This window comes from Amphiura filiformis, chromosome 8 (genome assembly GCF_039555335.1).
Source record: "Amphiura filiformis chromosome 8, Afil_fr2py, whole genome shotgun sequence".
In the NCBI taxonomy this organism is placed as follows: Eukaryota; Metazoa; Echinodermata; class Ophiuroidea; order Amphilepidida; family Amphiuridae; genus Amphiura; species Amphiura filiformis.
In genome coordinates this window covers 69,785,165-69,801,309 of record NC_092635.1, presented here as the reverse complement: position 1 = coordinate 69,801,309, position 16,145 = coordinate 69,785,165, and the positions used below count along the sequence as shown (strand labels likewise).

Below are 16,145 nucleotides of genomic sequence, written 5' to 3'. Positions count from 1 at the left end.
GTCATATCATCTTTTGCTATTATTTAATGTAATGTTCATGTATTGAATCCATGAAACTAGGTGAAGTTTAGATAAACCTAACTTGACCTATGAATCCTCTGCTTTTGGGCATACATGAGTAGACATAATATAGCCAATTGTGATGTGATCAAGTAAAATCGGTTCGGTTAGAAGTTGGTGCTATTGATTTTTAAATATAGCCAAATAAATATTCAATTTCAATGGGGTTTTCTGCAAAATGTAGCTTTGCAAATGTTTTATGCAAATCATGTAAAAAATTGAATATGCCTGACTTCAAACTGATTTTGCTTGATCACACCATAAATGTATCTATTTTTGTCCTTCCGTATGTTGAAATTACCATTGTATCCGATATAAACAACCCTCCAGAGTTTGATCAACCAGTCTACAATGTTACACTTGTTGCACCTCAATATACCGCACCTATAGAATTACTTGATCTGGCAAAGAGAGTGACTGATATTGATGATGGTAACATAGGCAATGGAGAATTGATCTTCACACAAGTAGCTACTGACCCAGATGATGGACTCTGTAAGTTACAAATCAGAATAAATTAAAACAATTGTTTGTAAAGATCATCTAGAATACATTTGCTAATTAGTAGAGAGGCTTTCATGACCGGAATTAATAACAAGAAAGAAGGTTTAAGCAGGTAAAAACCCCAATTCTTTCCCCCAGCGAGGTTAAGGTACAAAGTAGATAAGAATGAATCCAGTGGAGGAGGGCACACACATTAATGATCAATAAAATTATACATTAGGATACCTTGAATGTGCAAAGAACTAGAAAGAAAGAGCAAGGTACACCATTTTTATGTGGGTAATCAACACAAATAGGAACGCCTTTTCTTTTGAAACTATAAACAAGCTCATCGTCAGATAAGGAGAAGTAACAAATATGTGCACAGCGGTTGGTAAAGTTTCAAATGCCAAACATTCTGAACCCACAATCTTTGAATGTGTGTACAAATATCACAAGAAGTCCATGGTGAGCTATGTTGGGCAAATTTCCCATGTTGAAAACAAGATGGGTTTGTAAGTGTAGACAAGACACAAATGAGGTGTCATGGATCCTTGTCCATTTTTAGACTTGCCCAAACCTTACTTCAAATGTATAATGCTTGTGACCTTCTGCAGCTGTTATGGTTCTAAGCCCATAGTATTTAAAGTATTTTATATAGCTCATTCTTATTAATTTGCATCCTATTACCTTACAGTTGAAGTGACAGTAATTGGTGAAGTCCTTCTGGTCAGACCATTGATAGAAGTCACTGAAGCTTATACAGTCAAGATAAATGTCAATGTTGCTGATAAAGGTGTGCCACCATTGTCTGATGATGCACTGGTACAAATTCATATCGAGCTACCAGATATTGGAATTTATCCCCCAATCTTTGGTCCTGATGATTGTCAGGATATCAGTGTGGATGAGGTAAGCTTAAAGCTGATCATTACTTGGTTTAATCATTTATTGATATTTAATAATGCTGTAAAACAAGTTAAATTTCCTATCAATTTAATTTTGCGAGGAGCTGAGATGTGTGATATTAAATTGCCATGAAATTACATTTAGAAAAAGAACTGGTTTTGATGCTAAAGCTTCAGTCAGCAAGTCACCCATTGCAATAGATGTATTAAATCCAAAGTTTGATTGCAAATGTAAATCATATTTGAAGTCATTCAAATGATATTATATCATAAGCCTAGAACCCACTTGTCCTGATCAGTTTTGCTGCATATTTGAGCCAATCATATTATAAATGTGAGATTTTCTCTACAAATACGAGGATATTTAGATGAATAAAACTAAAAAAACTAAAGCTACACTTTATATTGTGCATAATGCCAGCTTTCTGTCAAATGTCAAAGTCATCATGGCTAACGTTAGCTGACGTTGTTGGCATATTGGCCAATAAAACGGCTGTTATTACACTCTTAACATAACTCGAATATTAAGATTTAAGTAAATAATGTTTTTGGCCTTGATTTCATTTCAATTCTGAATCCAGAATGCCAAGTCAGCAGTGATTTTGGGGTACATAATTGTTGTGTTACACTGTTGAATTGAGCAGTAAGCTTAAATCCATATCACGACTTGTAAACTACTGCAATTTATTGCAAAAAATGGGGCTCATCTGCAAGTTACAAACAAAATTAAGTTGCCCCTAAATTTAAATGGTTTACAGTAAATAATTCAAAATTGGCTGTTTTCCTATTTTTCAAAACTTATTTTTAAAAGCAGCATTTAGTTTTAACGAGATTGTGTCAGGTTTTCAGTAATCGGGTTTTATATTACTTTAACAGGAGTTACCAGCCCCAGTATATATCTGTCAGGTTCAGGCTACATCAGATTTAGGAACTGATATAACCTATGAGTTGATTGATGCAGGATTCTTCGCCATTGATACTACTACTGGACGAATTACATCAACTGATGTATTGGACTATGAAGAACAAAAAGAATATGTGGTTTGTATTCATACCTTTATCGGGCCTATAATCAATTTATTCCTCAATCTTATGAATGTATATCTTAACCCTTAGGAAACCTGAAGAGTTTTTGAGCTGCAGACCAAAAATTACTAAAAATAGGGGTGCATTTCTCTACCAGAATTAGACACAAAATCTGGAAATTCACATCAACTTTATTCTTAGTATATTAGAGTAATCATAGTTCATTTGGACCCAAAGCTTTCCAAAAACCATGTTATTCTTCAGCCCTTGGGGAAAAATATTAACAAAACTGTCGCTGAGAATTATTGCAAAGTAAACCATTGAACAGGAATGCTGCTTGAAGAATGCACAGCATTAATAAAGTGCAAATATTCCTGTTAACTAGCACAAAATATGCCCCCCCCCCCCTAAATTTTAATTCTTCCACCATCACCAATTCTATGAAAATGTGTTGGTGGTTTTTTGGTGCAAATTTGTTATGTCATAAATGACACCATCCATGCCTATGCCTCCATGTCTGCATATAGAGAACAGAGAGTGATGAGTTACATGATACAGAACAGCTCCACATGCAGAGAATCCTCAAGAAAGAAAGCTATCATTCTGATGGTAGATTTCATTGACAAACTGGGGACAGATCACCGTACATGAACAATATGTTTTGCAACATAGTAACAGTAACTGATTTATTGTTTGCTGTTTTTTACACAGCTTTTAGTCTCTGCCAGCAACATAGATGGAATCACTTATAAACCTGTTACAGTGAATGTGAATGACATCAATGACAATTCACCACAATTTGAATCGGTAAATATAAGTATCATTAATATATTACATAATTGCTCATCAACATATAAAAGTACATCAACAAACTTATGATGTATGATCACAAACAGTACATAACACTGAAATATTCTCGTAAAGTATGTGTGCTGCTAATTTGGCTTACTGTATTTTACGGGAAAAAACATTCTGAAGGAGTGAAAAAGTCCTAAAAAGTGAGTAAACGTTAGTGGTTTTTTTGGTTTTTTACAATAAAAATATGCCTAATCAGGGATTTATAAAGCAACAACTGTGAAAATGATTTAACATATGTCTGATTTACTACTAAATGGAGGAGAGTTTGAAATATGTTATCGCCAATGTATTCGGGACAGATGACTTGCACATTACTGTGATACACATTTCTGTATTTTGAGCTGACAAAAGAGTTGTTTAATTTTGAATCCTTTTGTTATTTTGTCAATATGGAATCATATTTCCTTATGCTTCCCAACAGAATGAATGTGGTGATGTAACCTTACAAGAGGATGCCGCCTTAGAAACCCTTGTTTGCCGTGGTGCTTGCAGTAGATTTGGATTATCCAGGCACCGATAACTCCAGGATCACATATGAATTAACGGGAGACAACAAAGGTACTTTTGAATTCACAAAATTGAATAAGTTTAATTCTGATTTAGAAATGGCAGTATTTCTAGAATGGTTTCTCTCAAATGGGCATAAATTTTGCAAAAGTTAAATACTAGCTTGGCCTTTCCCTGGTCTTAAATCTTATTGTGTACAAATGAACAAAAATAGAATGCATATGAGTTAAAAACCTAATATTGCAATGTCAGGCACACCAAATTGAAACATAAATTTGTCAGAATAGGTAGGTCCACATCCCATTCTATGTCAACTTATGATGATCCTGTATTAGGAAAGGTAATGTAAGGAGAACATTACAGCTAAGGCTCATGGACTGCTTTTAGTGCCTTAAAAAACCCAGTAGCACTGGCATAAAGTTGGTATCAAGACTACAATCAGAGCAGAGATATAGAGTACTGAAGTGTGACGTCATAAAATTTTCTGTTTTGCATTTCAGCATTTTCATGACCATATTGCAGTAGAACATGATGAAAAACATCCACAGTCCAAATTTGGTGGGAATCGGATCATGAGGGCCTGAGATGAATACCTAATTAGCCCCATTGAAATCAGTGTAAATTGGCCTGGTTCATAACTGTTTGGAACCAGGCCAATTTACATTGATTTCAATGGGGCTAATTAGGTATTCATGTGGCCATATCTTGGGCCTCATGATCCGATTCCCAATTAAATTTGACTGTGGATCTTTTTCATGCTCCACAGATACATGGTATTCAAAATGCTGAAATGCAAAAAAGTTTTCTGTAACGTCATCACTTCGGTACTCTATTAAGATAGATAATAAGCTCATCATTTTTTTTTTGTTGTTTTGTTTTGTACCATGCCAGGTTAAAAGCCTTTAAACTTATATGATTATATTATTATTGATTTAGATAAGTTTGTGATTCGCAAGGATGGTGCACCTGGTTATGGCTATATATACCTCAACTGGTCACTGGATAGGGAGGTTCAAGATTCATACACCTTAACTGTGCTGGTAAGCAGTATGTTGTGTTATTGGTTTTGTTGTTTTGTGTATGTTTCGGGAGAGGTGTGCAGTTGTAAACACAGGCAAGCAGGAACACACGCATGGTCAATCTCTGTGTTACTGTAAACACACAGGAACTGTGGATGTCCATGGTTCCTGGGTGGTGTTTCTAGATCTACAAGGGCATATGGATGTGTACAACCATTTGCCGCAATTGGATAGTGAAGATGTAACATGTCCATGATAAGAAGAACAAAGAGTAAACTTGTGTCTGCAGTGGGATGCAATTCCAAATGGGGGGGGGGGGGGTAACATCCTTGGTTGACAGTGTTCAAATGTACAATTTTTTCAACTTATAAATTTACAGGCCAAGGATAATGGCAACCCTATTCTCAGCACTCCTCCATTGGATATAGAGATTAAAGTTGGAGATATCAATGATGTGCTACCAGTGTTCACAATTCCACCAGTAAGAGTTGTCTACGATGCACCTGTTGATCCTGGCATACAAGTAAGTTTAATAAATGCTGGAGCATATATTTGCCATATCACAAGATATTTGACAGTAATTTCTCAGAAGTTGCTTCCTTGCCAAGAGTAAAGTCTAAATCTGTTTTATTTTTATTTTGAAAGATTAACCTAGCAGGTGTCACTTGTTAATCCCAGCAGTCATTAAATACCATTGTTGGTGTTGTAGTCATCATGTAGTTAATAAGGAATGGCATAATTTACAATAAAATAGATGTGGATTATTGATTTTCATTCTCAAACTAGTAATGTCTCTTTTTTTGTTTTCACTTTCTCTCAAGGTAAAATCAGTAACACCAGAGGATGAGGACCTTTATCCTAATAACATCATCATGTGCAGACTGTCTGGTTCTGACATGTTTTATGTGTCATCAAATGGTAAGAATCAAAATATGCATACAGGGTGACCCTGAAAAAACTGTATCGTCAAAATCTTACTTATATAGAAAGCAAAATTATACTTATACACTACTCAAATTTGGTTGCTGAAATATAAGAGTTTTACAAAACTCCCTCATTTTCAAAACTTCCTAGATATATGACTCCGTGGAACGGATTGAAAATGAAGTAGTTTCATAAACTTGTTTTATTTCAAAAACAATCGGTCAATTGTCAAAATTCAACTGTGTGATAGTTGATATTTCTCAACCACATCTGTATTTGGTTAATGCTTTAAAATACCAACAAAAAAAAATCAGTTCCTGATGATACAGTTCTTTCAGGTACACTCTGTATAATAAAATGCCTAAAACTTAACAAAAAAACCAAAAAAACTTACAGAAGTTTTTGCATTATTTAAACAAGCATATTTGTGACCTGCTCTGACCAATCCCGCCATAAGTCGCACTCAGCCATTTCAAGATACGGCAAGTCAAAGTGGGGAAAGGGGTGAAAAATCTTGCAGACTTCGTTTTTCAGTTTTATTATTTTTGATTCCTTAATATGTTTACTTAAACCCATCATTGAAAACAAAATATTCTTTACGTCTAAAGCACGTCTGAATCAAACTAAGTCCTTAAACATGTCATTTTACAACTTTAAAGCCAATTTTCTTGCATTTATGCTTTTCTTTATGTGTTGAAAGACCGTAGAATGAGGACCACATGCTCCAGAAACATAATTTTGGTATCAAATGAAAGCTGAAAACCTATACTAAATGATGACATCCGAAACTCAATTTTCAAAATTAGTGACTTATGTCTGGTTTTGTGGGAGCGGGTCACATTTGTGCTAATGAAGTAGACAATGGCAAATGTCAAAGCAGTCTGATAAAGACAAAATCTGACAAAGAAGTGAAGAAAGATTGTGTTAATTAAGTTTTCTTCTGTTGTTTCAGGTGTAACATGTACATTAGTCACTGCCCAACGTCTTGAATTCCAACCAGAACCACACATACTAAACATAACAGCCTACAATCCTGATAAACCAGATCTGATAATAGATGACAGTAGCATAGAAGTCAGGGTATTTGTAACAGACACCACCTGTTTTGTGGACATCACACCTGGAGGTTTCATTGTGAGACATAAACAGAGTGATGTAACTGATGATGTACCAGTGATTAATGTTGATGCAACAAGTACATGTGGTGATGACCCAGTGTTTGAAATAAACAATCAGGAATTGTCTCCAAGTAAGTTATTTACACTTGATAAAAAAAACCTAAAACCAGTTATACCCATATTTTGAATGAATACAGATAAAATGCAAGTACAGCTTAAACCAATTGAAAATTAGTGTAAAAAATTAATGATTAAGTTAGAAGTTTCAAATGTGTATTTCTTCGATTTGAGGTGTAAAATCAAGGGGCCTAGATGTCCTCGGTTCACAGTCAATACAAGTAGGGATGGTTGTGCATATGTCTGATGCTAGAGACAGATCAGAACATTCTAGTAGATAGAAAATGGTTAATATTTTCTTTTTACATTTCAGATCCTGGTGACCCATTCCAGCCATCAACTGATTTCAGAATTGACAGTGCAACTGGTGAAATATTTTCTATGACTGATACTCCCACTATTGGAGCACATACCATGAGTGTGATTGCATACCATGCATCTGATCCAGAAAACTCAAAAGATGAAGTTCAGGTAAATACATATCATGTATCAGATTCAGGACACTGAATGCAGTTTACACATGCCAAACTTGAGCCTCAAACCCACTGACTTAATATAGATAGCCTAAAGATTGTTCAAAATTGTTCATAGTTATTTGCTATGCATCAAACATGATTTGCTTGAACATGTCAAAAGGTTGACTTGTTGCACATACATCAGCTTTTCTATGCATAGTGTTGTGCATGTATCTCATGTTTGGGCATGTTATATATAGTCATATCATCTTTTGCTATTATTTAATGTAATGTTCATGTATTGAATCCATGAAACTAGGTCAAGTTTAGATAAACCTAACTTGACCTATGAATCCTCTGCTTTTGGGCATACATGAGTAGACATAATATAGCCAATTGTGATGTGATCAAGTAAAATCGGTTCAGTTAGAAGTTGGTGCTATTGATTTTTAAATATAGCCAAATAAATATTCAATTTCAATGGGGTTTTCTGCAAAATGTAACTTTGCAAATGTTTTATGCAAATCATGTAAAAAATTGAATATGCCTGACTTCAAACTGATTTTGCTTGATCACACCATAAATGTATCTATTTTTGTCCTTCCGTAGGTTGAAATTACCATTGTATCCGATATAAACAACCCTCCAGAGTTTGATCAACCAGTCTACAATGTTACACTTGTTGCACCTCAATATACCGCACCTATAGAATTACTTGATCTGGCAAAGAGAGTGACTGATATTGATGATGGTAACATAGGCAATGGAGAATTGATCTTCACACAAGTAGCTACTGACCCAGATGATGGACTCTGTAAGTTACAAATCAGAATAAATTAAAACAATTGTTTGTAAAGATCATCTAGAATACATTTGCTAATTAGTAGAGAGGCTTTCATGACCGGAATTAATAACAAGAAAGAAGGTTTGCTTGCTTGCTTAATTCGAGTGGTGTCCTCGAACTGTGATGGCTTTCCACAACTTCCTGTCCTCCATTGCTGTCTTGAAGTCTGCTGCCTCCAGTCCAGTGTCATGTTTTAGAATGTCAATGTAGGTCAGAGCAGGTCTTCCAGGTTTCCGCCTCCCATGCTTGGGTGTCCAATGAACCATTTTTGATGCGGGCTCATCACTTCTAGAACAGTGGCCAGCAAACCGGGTTCTTCTTTCCCTGATCTTGTGGCTTAATTTGGGGAGATCTCCATATAGGTCTGCATTTGACCTATGTTCTTTCCAGTGCACATTCAGGACAGTTCTTAGCATACGGGTGTAACAGCCATCCAGACCCTTTGCAAGTTTAGGGGTGATGGTCCATGCTTCGCATCCATAAAGCAGCACCGACTCCACTGTTGCAGCAAAAATACGAAGTTTGAAACTCTTGGTAAGAGTTGACCTCCAGATTTTCTTTAGTTTACTGCACGCCCTCCATGCTGCTGCTTTACGTAACTTTACATCCCTTTCTGTGCTTTTCATCCAAGCGCCTAGGTATTTGAAGTCATCTACCTCCTCTAGTTCTACACCCTCATTTGTTGTGATGCTTTCTCTCCTGTTATTGTAGGACATATACTTTGTTTTACTTCCATTCATCTTCAGGCCCACTTTAGCAGCTGAAGTCTCCACTCTATGAAGCAGTTCTTGTGCTTGGTGTATTTCCTCAGACAAAAGTGCAATGTCGTCAGCAAAGTCAAAGTCTGTCACCACGACTGGACCAACTCTCCTACTTCGCCTCTTTTCTAGATGGAATCCTAGCTCCTCTTCATTTCCTTCAATAGCTATTCTCAGTGCAAAGTCTAGGACAATCACAAACAGGTATGGGGCGAGGGTATCCCCCTGAAGTACTCCTGCTAAGATTTCAAATAATTCTGTCTCGAAGAAGGTTTAAGCAGGTAAAACCCCATTTCTTTCCCCAGTGAGGTTAAGGGGTACTACACCCTTTAGTGGTAAATTTGTGACTATTTTTGCATTTTTCTCAAAAAATAATAACACACTGGTAACAAAAGTTATACATGTAATTGGGGCAAGGAATCCAATTACTACACTGAAATTTCAGAGACTCAAGACAAGCGGTTCAGTTTATATGATAGGAAATGAGGTACATCCTAGCGGTACCTTATTTCTTATCATAAATAACAAACCGCTTGTCTTGGGTCACTGAAATTCCAGTGTAGTAATTGGATTCCTTGCCCTATAATATACTTTTTTGTTACCACTGTGTTATTAGTTTTGAGAAAAATGCAAAATAGACACAAATTTATCGAGGGGTGTAGTACCCCCTTAAGGTACAAAGTAGGTAAGAATGAATCCAGTGGAGGAGGGCACACACATTAATGATCAATAAAATTATACATTAGGATACCTTGAATGTGCAAAGAACTAGAAAGAAAGAGCAAGGTACACCATTTTTATGTGGGTAATCAACACAAATAGGAACGCCTTTTCTTTTGAAACTATAAACAAGCTCATCGTCAGATAAGGAGAAGTAACAAATATGTGCACAGCGGTTGGTAAAGTTTCAAATGCCAAAAATTCTGAACCCACAATCTTTGAATGTGTGTACAAATATCACATGCACAAGAAGTCCATGGTGAGCTATGTTGGGCAAATTTCCCATGCTGAAAACAAGATGGGTTTGTAAGTGTAGACAAGACACAAATGAGGTGTCATGGATCCTTGTCCATTTTTAGACTTGCCCAAACCTTACTCTGTATAATGCTTGTGACCTTCTGCAGCTGTTATGGTTCTAAGCCCATAGTATTTAAAGTAGTTTATGTAGCTCATTCTTATTAATTTGCATCCTATTACCTTACAGTTGAAGTGACAGTAATTGGTGAAGTCTTACTGGTCAGACCATTGATAGAAGTCACTGAAGCTTATACAGTCAAGATAAATGTCAATGTTGCTGATAAAGGTGTACCACCATTGTCTGATGATGCACTGGTACAAATTCATATCGAGCTACCAGATACTGGAATATATCCACCAATATTTGGTCCTGATGATTGCCAGGATATCAGTGTGGATGAGGTAACCTTAAAAGCTGATCATTACTTGGTTTAATCATTTATTGATATTTAATAATGCTGTAAAACAAGTTAAATTTCCTATCAATTTAATTTTATGAGGAGCTGAGATGTGTGATATTAAATTGCCATGAAATTACATTTAGAAAAAGAACTGGTTTTGATGCTAAAGCTTCAGTCAGCAAGTCACCCATTGCAATAGATGTATTAAATCCAAAGTTTGATTGCAAATGTAAATCATATTTGAAGTCATTCAAATGATATTATATCATAAGCCTAGAACCCACTTGTCCTGATCAGTTTTGCTGCATATTTGAGCCAATCATATTATAAATGTGAGATTTTCTCTACAAATACGAGGATATTTAGATGAATAAAACTAAAAAAAACTAAAGCTACACTTTATATTGTGCATAATGCCAGCTTTCTGTCAAATGTCAAAGTCATCATGGCTAACGTTAGCTGACGTTGTTGGCATATTGGCCAATAAAACGGCTGTTATTACACTCTTAACATAACTCGAATATTAAGATTTAAGTAAATAATGTTTTTGGCCTTGATTTCATTTCAATTCTGAATCCAGAATGCCAAGTCAGCAGTGATTTTGGGGTACATAATTGTTGTGTTACACTGTTGAATTGAGCAGTAAGCTTAAATCCATATCACGACTTGTAAACTACTGCAATTTATTGCAAAAAAAATGGGGCTCATCTGCAAGTTACAAACAAAATTAAGTTGCCCCTAAATTTAAATGGTTTACAGTAAATAATTCAAAATTGGCTGTTTTCCTATTTTTCAAAACTTATTTTTAAAAGCAGCATTTAGTTTTAACGAGATTGTGTCAGGTTTTCAGTAATCGGGTTTTATATTACTTTAACAGGAGTTACCAGCCCCAGTATATATCTGTCAGGTTCAGGCTACATCAGATTTAGGAACTGATATAACCTATGAGTTGATTGATGCAGGATTCTTCGCCATTGATACTACTACTGGACGAATTACATCAACTGATGTATTGGACTATGAAGAACAAAAAGAATATGTGGTTTGTATTCATACCTTTATCGGGCCTATAATCAATTTATTCCTCAATCATATGAATGTATATCTTAACCCTTAGGAAACCTGAAGAGTTTTTGAGCTGCAGACCAAAAATTACTAAAAATAGGGGTGCATTTCTCTACCAGAATTAGACACAAAATCTGGAAATTCACATCAACTTTATTCTTAGTATATTAGAGTAATCATAGTTCATTTGGACCCAAAGCTTTCCAAAAACCATGTTATTCTTCAGCCCTTGGGGAAAAATATTAACAAAACTGTCGCTGAGAATTATTGCAAAGTAAACCATTGAACAGGAATGCTGCTTGAAGAATGCACAGCATTAATAAAGTGCAAATATTCCTGTTAACTAGCACAAAATATGCCCCCCTAAATTTTAATTCTTCCACCATCACCAATTCTATGAAAATGTGTTGGTGGTTTTTGGTGCAAATTTGTTATGTCATAAATGACACCATCCATGCCTATGCCTCCATGTCAGCATATAGAGAACAGAGAGTGATGAGTTACATGATACAGAACAGCTCCACATGCAGAGAATCCTCAAGAAAGAAAGCTATCATTCTGATGGTAGATTTCATTGACAAACTGGGGACAGATCACCGTACATGAACAATATGTTTTGCAACATAGTAACAGTAACTGATTTATTGTTTGCTATTTTTTACACAGCTTTTAGTCTCTGCCAGCAACATAGATGGAATCACTTATAAACCTGTTACAGTGAATGTGAATGACATCAATGACAATTCACCACAATTTGAATCGGTAAATATAAGTATCATTAATATATTACATAATTGCTCATCAACATATAAAAGTACATCAACAAACTTATGATGTATGATCACAAACAGTACATAACACTGAAATATTCTCGTAAAGTATGTGTGCTGCTAATTTGGCTTACTGTATTTTACGGGAAAAAACATTCTGAAGGAGTGAAAAAGTCCTAAAAAGTGAGTAAACGTTAGTGGTTTTTTGTTTGGTTTTTTACAATAAAAATATGCCTAATCAGGGATTTATAAAGCAACAACTGTGAAAATGATTTAACATATGTCTGATTTACTACTAAATGGAGGAGAGTTTGAAATATGTTATCGCCAATGTATTCGGGACAGATGACTTGCACATTACTGTGATACACATTTCTGTATTTTGAGCTGGCAAAAGAGTTGTTTCATTTTGAATCCTTTTGTTATTTTGTCAATATGGAATCATATTTCCTTATGCTTCCCAACAGAATGAATGTGGTGATGTAACCTTACAAGAGGATGCCGTCTTAGAAACCCTTGTTTGCCGTGTGCTTGCAGTAGATTTGGATTATCCAGGCACCGATAACTCCAGGATCACATATGAATTAACTGGAGACAACAAAGGTACTTTTGAATTCACAAAATTGAATAAGTTTAATTCTGATTTAGAAATGGCAGTATTTCTAGAATGGTTTCTCTCAAATGGTCATAAATTTTGCAAAAGTTAAATACTAGCTTGGCCTTCCCCTGGTCTTAAATCTTATTGTGTACAAATGAACAAAAATAGAATGCATATGAGTTAAAAACCTAATATTGCAATGTCAGGCACACCAAATTGAAACATAAATTTGTCAGAATAGGTAGGTCCACATCCCATTCTATGTCAACTTATGATGATCCTGTATTAGGAAAGGTAATGTAAGGAGAACATTACAGCTAAGGCTCATGGACTGCTTTTAGTGCCTTAAAAAACCCAGTAGCACTGGCATAAAGTTGGTATCAAGACTACAATCAGAGCAGAGATATAGAGTACTGAAGTGTGACGTCATAAAATTTTCTGTTTTGCATTTCAGCATTTTCATGACCATATTGCAGTAGAACATGATGAAAAACATCCACAGTCCAAATTTGGTGGGAATCGGATCATGAGGGCCCGAGATATGGCTGCATGAATACCTAATTAGCCCCATTGAAATCAGTGTAAATTGGCCTGGTTCATAACTGTTTGGAACCAGGCCAATTTACACTGATTTCAATGGGGCTAATTAGGTATTCATTCATGTGGCCATATCTTGGGACCTCATGATCCGATTCCCACCAAATTTGGACTGTGGATCTTTTTCATGCTCCACCGATACATGGTATTCAAAATGCTGAAATGCAAAAAAAGTTTTCTGTAACGTCATCACTTCGGTACTCTATTAAGATAGATAATAAGCTCATCATTTTTTTTGTGGGGGTATGTTTTGTACCATGCCAGGTTAAAAGCCTTTAAACTTATATGATTATATTATTATTGATTTAGATAAGTTTGTGATTCGCATGGATGGTGCACCTGGTTATGGCTATATATACCTCAACTGGTCACTGGATAGGGAGGTTCAAGATTCATACACCTTAACTGTGCTGGTAAGCAGTATGTTGTGTTATTGGTTTTGTTGTTTTGTGTATGTTTCGGGAGAGGTGTGCAGTTGTAAACACAGGCAAGCAGGAACACACGCATGGTCAATCTCTGTGTTACTGTAAACACACAGGAACTGTGGATGTCCATGGTTCCGGGGTGGTGTTTCTAGATCTACAAGGGCATATATATGGATGTGTACAACCATTTGCCGCAATTGGATAGTGAAGATGTAACATGTCCATGATAAGAAGAACAAAGAGTAAACTTGTGTCTGCAGTGGGATGCAATTCCAAATGGGGGGGATAACATCCTTGGTTGACAGTGTTCAAATGTACAATTTTTTCAACTTATAAATTTACAGGCCAAGGATAATGGCAACCCTATTCTCAGCACTCCTCCATTGGATATAGAGATTAAAGTTGGAGATATCAATGATGTGCTACCAGTGTTCACAATTCCACCAGTAAGAGTTGTCTACGATGCACCTGTTGATCCTGGCATACGAGTAAGTTAAATAAATGCTGGAGCATATATTTGCCATATCACAAGATATTTGACAGTAATTTCTCAGAAGTTGCTTCCTTGCCAAGAGTAAAGTCTAAATCTGTTTTATTTTTATTTTGAAAGATTAACCTAGCAGGGGTCACTTGTTAATCCCAGCAGTCATTAAATACCATTGTTGGTGTTGTAGTCATGTAGTTAATAAGGAATGGCATAATTCACAATAAAATAGATGTGGATTATTGATTTTCATTCTCAAACTAGTAATGTCTCTTTTTTGTTTTCACTTTCTCTCAAGGTAAAATCAGTAACACCAGAGGATGAGGACCTTTATCCTAATAACATCATCATGTGCAGACTGTCTGGTTCTGACATGTTTTATGTGTCATCAAATGGTAAGAATCAAAATATGCATACAGGGTGACCCTGAAAAAACTGTATCGTCAAAATCTTACTTATATAGAAAGCAAAATTATACTTACACACTACTCAAATTTGGTTGCTGAAGTATAAGAGTTTTACAAAACTCCCTCATTTTCAAAACTTCCTAGATATATGACTCCGTGGAACGGATTGAAAATGAAGTAGTTTCATAAACTTGTTTTATTTCAAAAACAATCGGTCAATTGTCAAAATTCAAGTGTGTGATAGTTGATATTTCTCAACCACATCTGTATTTGGTTAATGCTTTAAAATACCAACAACAAAAAATCAGTTCCTGATGATACAGTTCTTTCAGGTACACTCTGTATAATAAAATGCCTAAAACTTAACAAAAAAACCCAAAAAACTTACAGAAGTTTTTGCATTATTTAAACAAGCATATTTGTGACCTGCTCTGACCAATCCCGCCATAAGTCGCACTCAGCCATTTCAAGATACGGCAAGTCAAAGTTGGGAAAGGGGTGAAAAATCTTGCAGACTTCGTTTTTCAGATTTTATTATTTTTTGATTCCTTAATATGTTTACTTAAACCCATCATTGAAAACAAAATATTCTTTACGTCTAAAGCACGTCTGAATCAAACTAAGTCCTTAAACATGTCATTTTACAACTTTAAAGCCAATTTTCTTGCATTTGCGTTTTCTTTATGTGTTGAAAGACCGTAGAATGAGGACCACATGCTCCAGAAACATAATTTTGGTATCAAATGAAAGCTGAAAACCTATACTAAATGATGACATCCGAAACTCAATTTTCAAAATTAGTGACTTATGTCTGGTTTTGTGGGAGCGGGTCACATTTGTGCTAATGAAGTAGACAATGGCAAATGTCAAAGCAGTCTGATAAAGACAAAATCTGACAAAGAAGTGAAGAAAGATTGTGTTAATTAAGTTTTCTTCTGTTGTTTCAGGTGTAACATGTACATTAGTCACTGCCCAACGTCTTGAATTCCAACCAGAACCACACATACTAAACATAACAGCCTACAATCCTGATAAACCAGATCTGATTATAGATGACAGCAGCATAGAAGTCAGGGTATTTGTAACAGACACCACCTGTTTTGTGGACATCATACCTGGAGGTTTCATTGTGAGACATAAACAGAGTGATGTAACTGATGATGTACCAGTGATTAATGTTGATGCAACAAGTACATGTGGTGATGACCCAGTGTTTGAAATAAACAATCAGGAATTGTCTCCAAGTAAGTTATTTACACTTGATAAAAAAACCTAAAACCAGTTATAGGTCACACGTCATGAAT

At 35.5% G+C, this 16,145-nt stretch overlaps 1 protein-coding gene and 1 long non-coding RNA gene across 2 annotated transcripts; both read left to right on the top strand.

The window, feature by feature from the left end:
• The first annotated feature begins 408 nt into the window (after positions 1-408).
• On the top strand, positions 409-3,270 carry LOC140158340 (uncharacterized). Its single transcript, XR_011859777.1, has 4 exons — positions 409-555; positions 1,241-1,455; positions 2,328-2,492; positions 3,189-3,270. It is a non-coding gene; the product is annotated as an uncharacterized lncRNA (long non-coding RNA).
• An 85-nt stretch (positions 3,271-3,355) lies between these two features.
• On the top strand, positions 3,356-14,447 carry LOC140159692 (cadherin EGF LAG seven-pass G-type receptor 2-like). The gene is made up of 14 exons (XM_072183188.1): positions 3,356-3,400; positions 3,800-3,893; positions 4,779-4,882; positions 5,241-5,384; positions 5,683-5,779; positions 6,738-7,034; positions 7,334-7,491; positions 8,085-8,289; positions 10,282-10,496; positions 11,373-11,537; positions 12,227-12,322; positions 12,798-12,933; positions 13,835-13,938; positions 14,295-14,447. The coding sequence occupies exons 1-14, from the start codon at positions 3,356-3,358 to the stop codon at positions 14,445-14,447; spliced, it is 2,013 nt and encodes a 670-aa protein (XP_072039289.1).
• The last annotated feature ends 1,698 nt before the right edge of the window (positions 14,448-16,145 follow it).

Coding starts and splice junctions, on each gene's coding strand:
- LOC140159692 (XM_072183188.1), top strand. CDS start 3,356: ATGTATGATCACAAACAGTACATAACACTGAAATATTCTCGTAAA. Junction 5,780..6,737: donor GTTTTATGTGTCATCAAATG/GTAAGAATCAAA, acceptor CTGTTGTTTCAG/GTGTAACATGTACATTAGTC. Junction 12,934..13,834: donor ATTAACTGGAGACAACAAAG/GTACTTTTGAAT, acceptor TTATTGATTTAG/ATAAGTTTGTGATTCGCATG.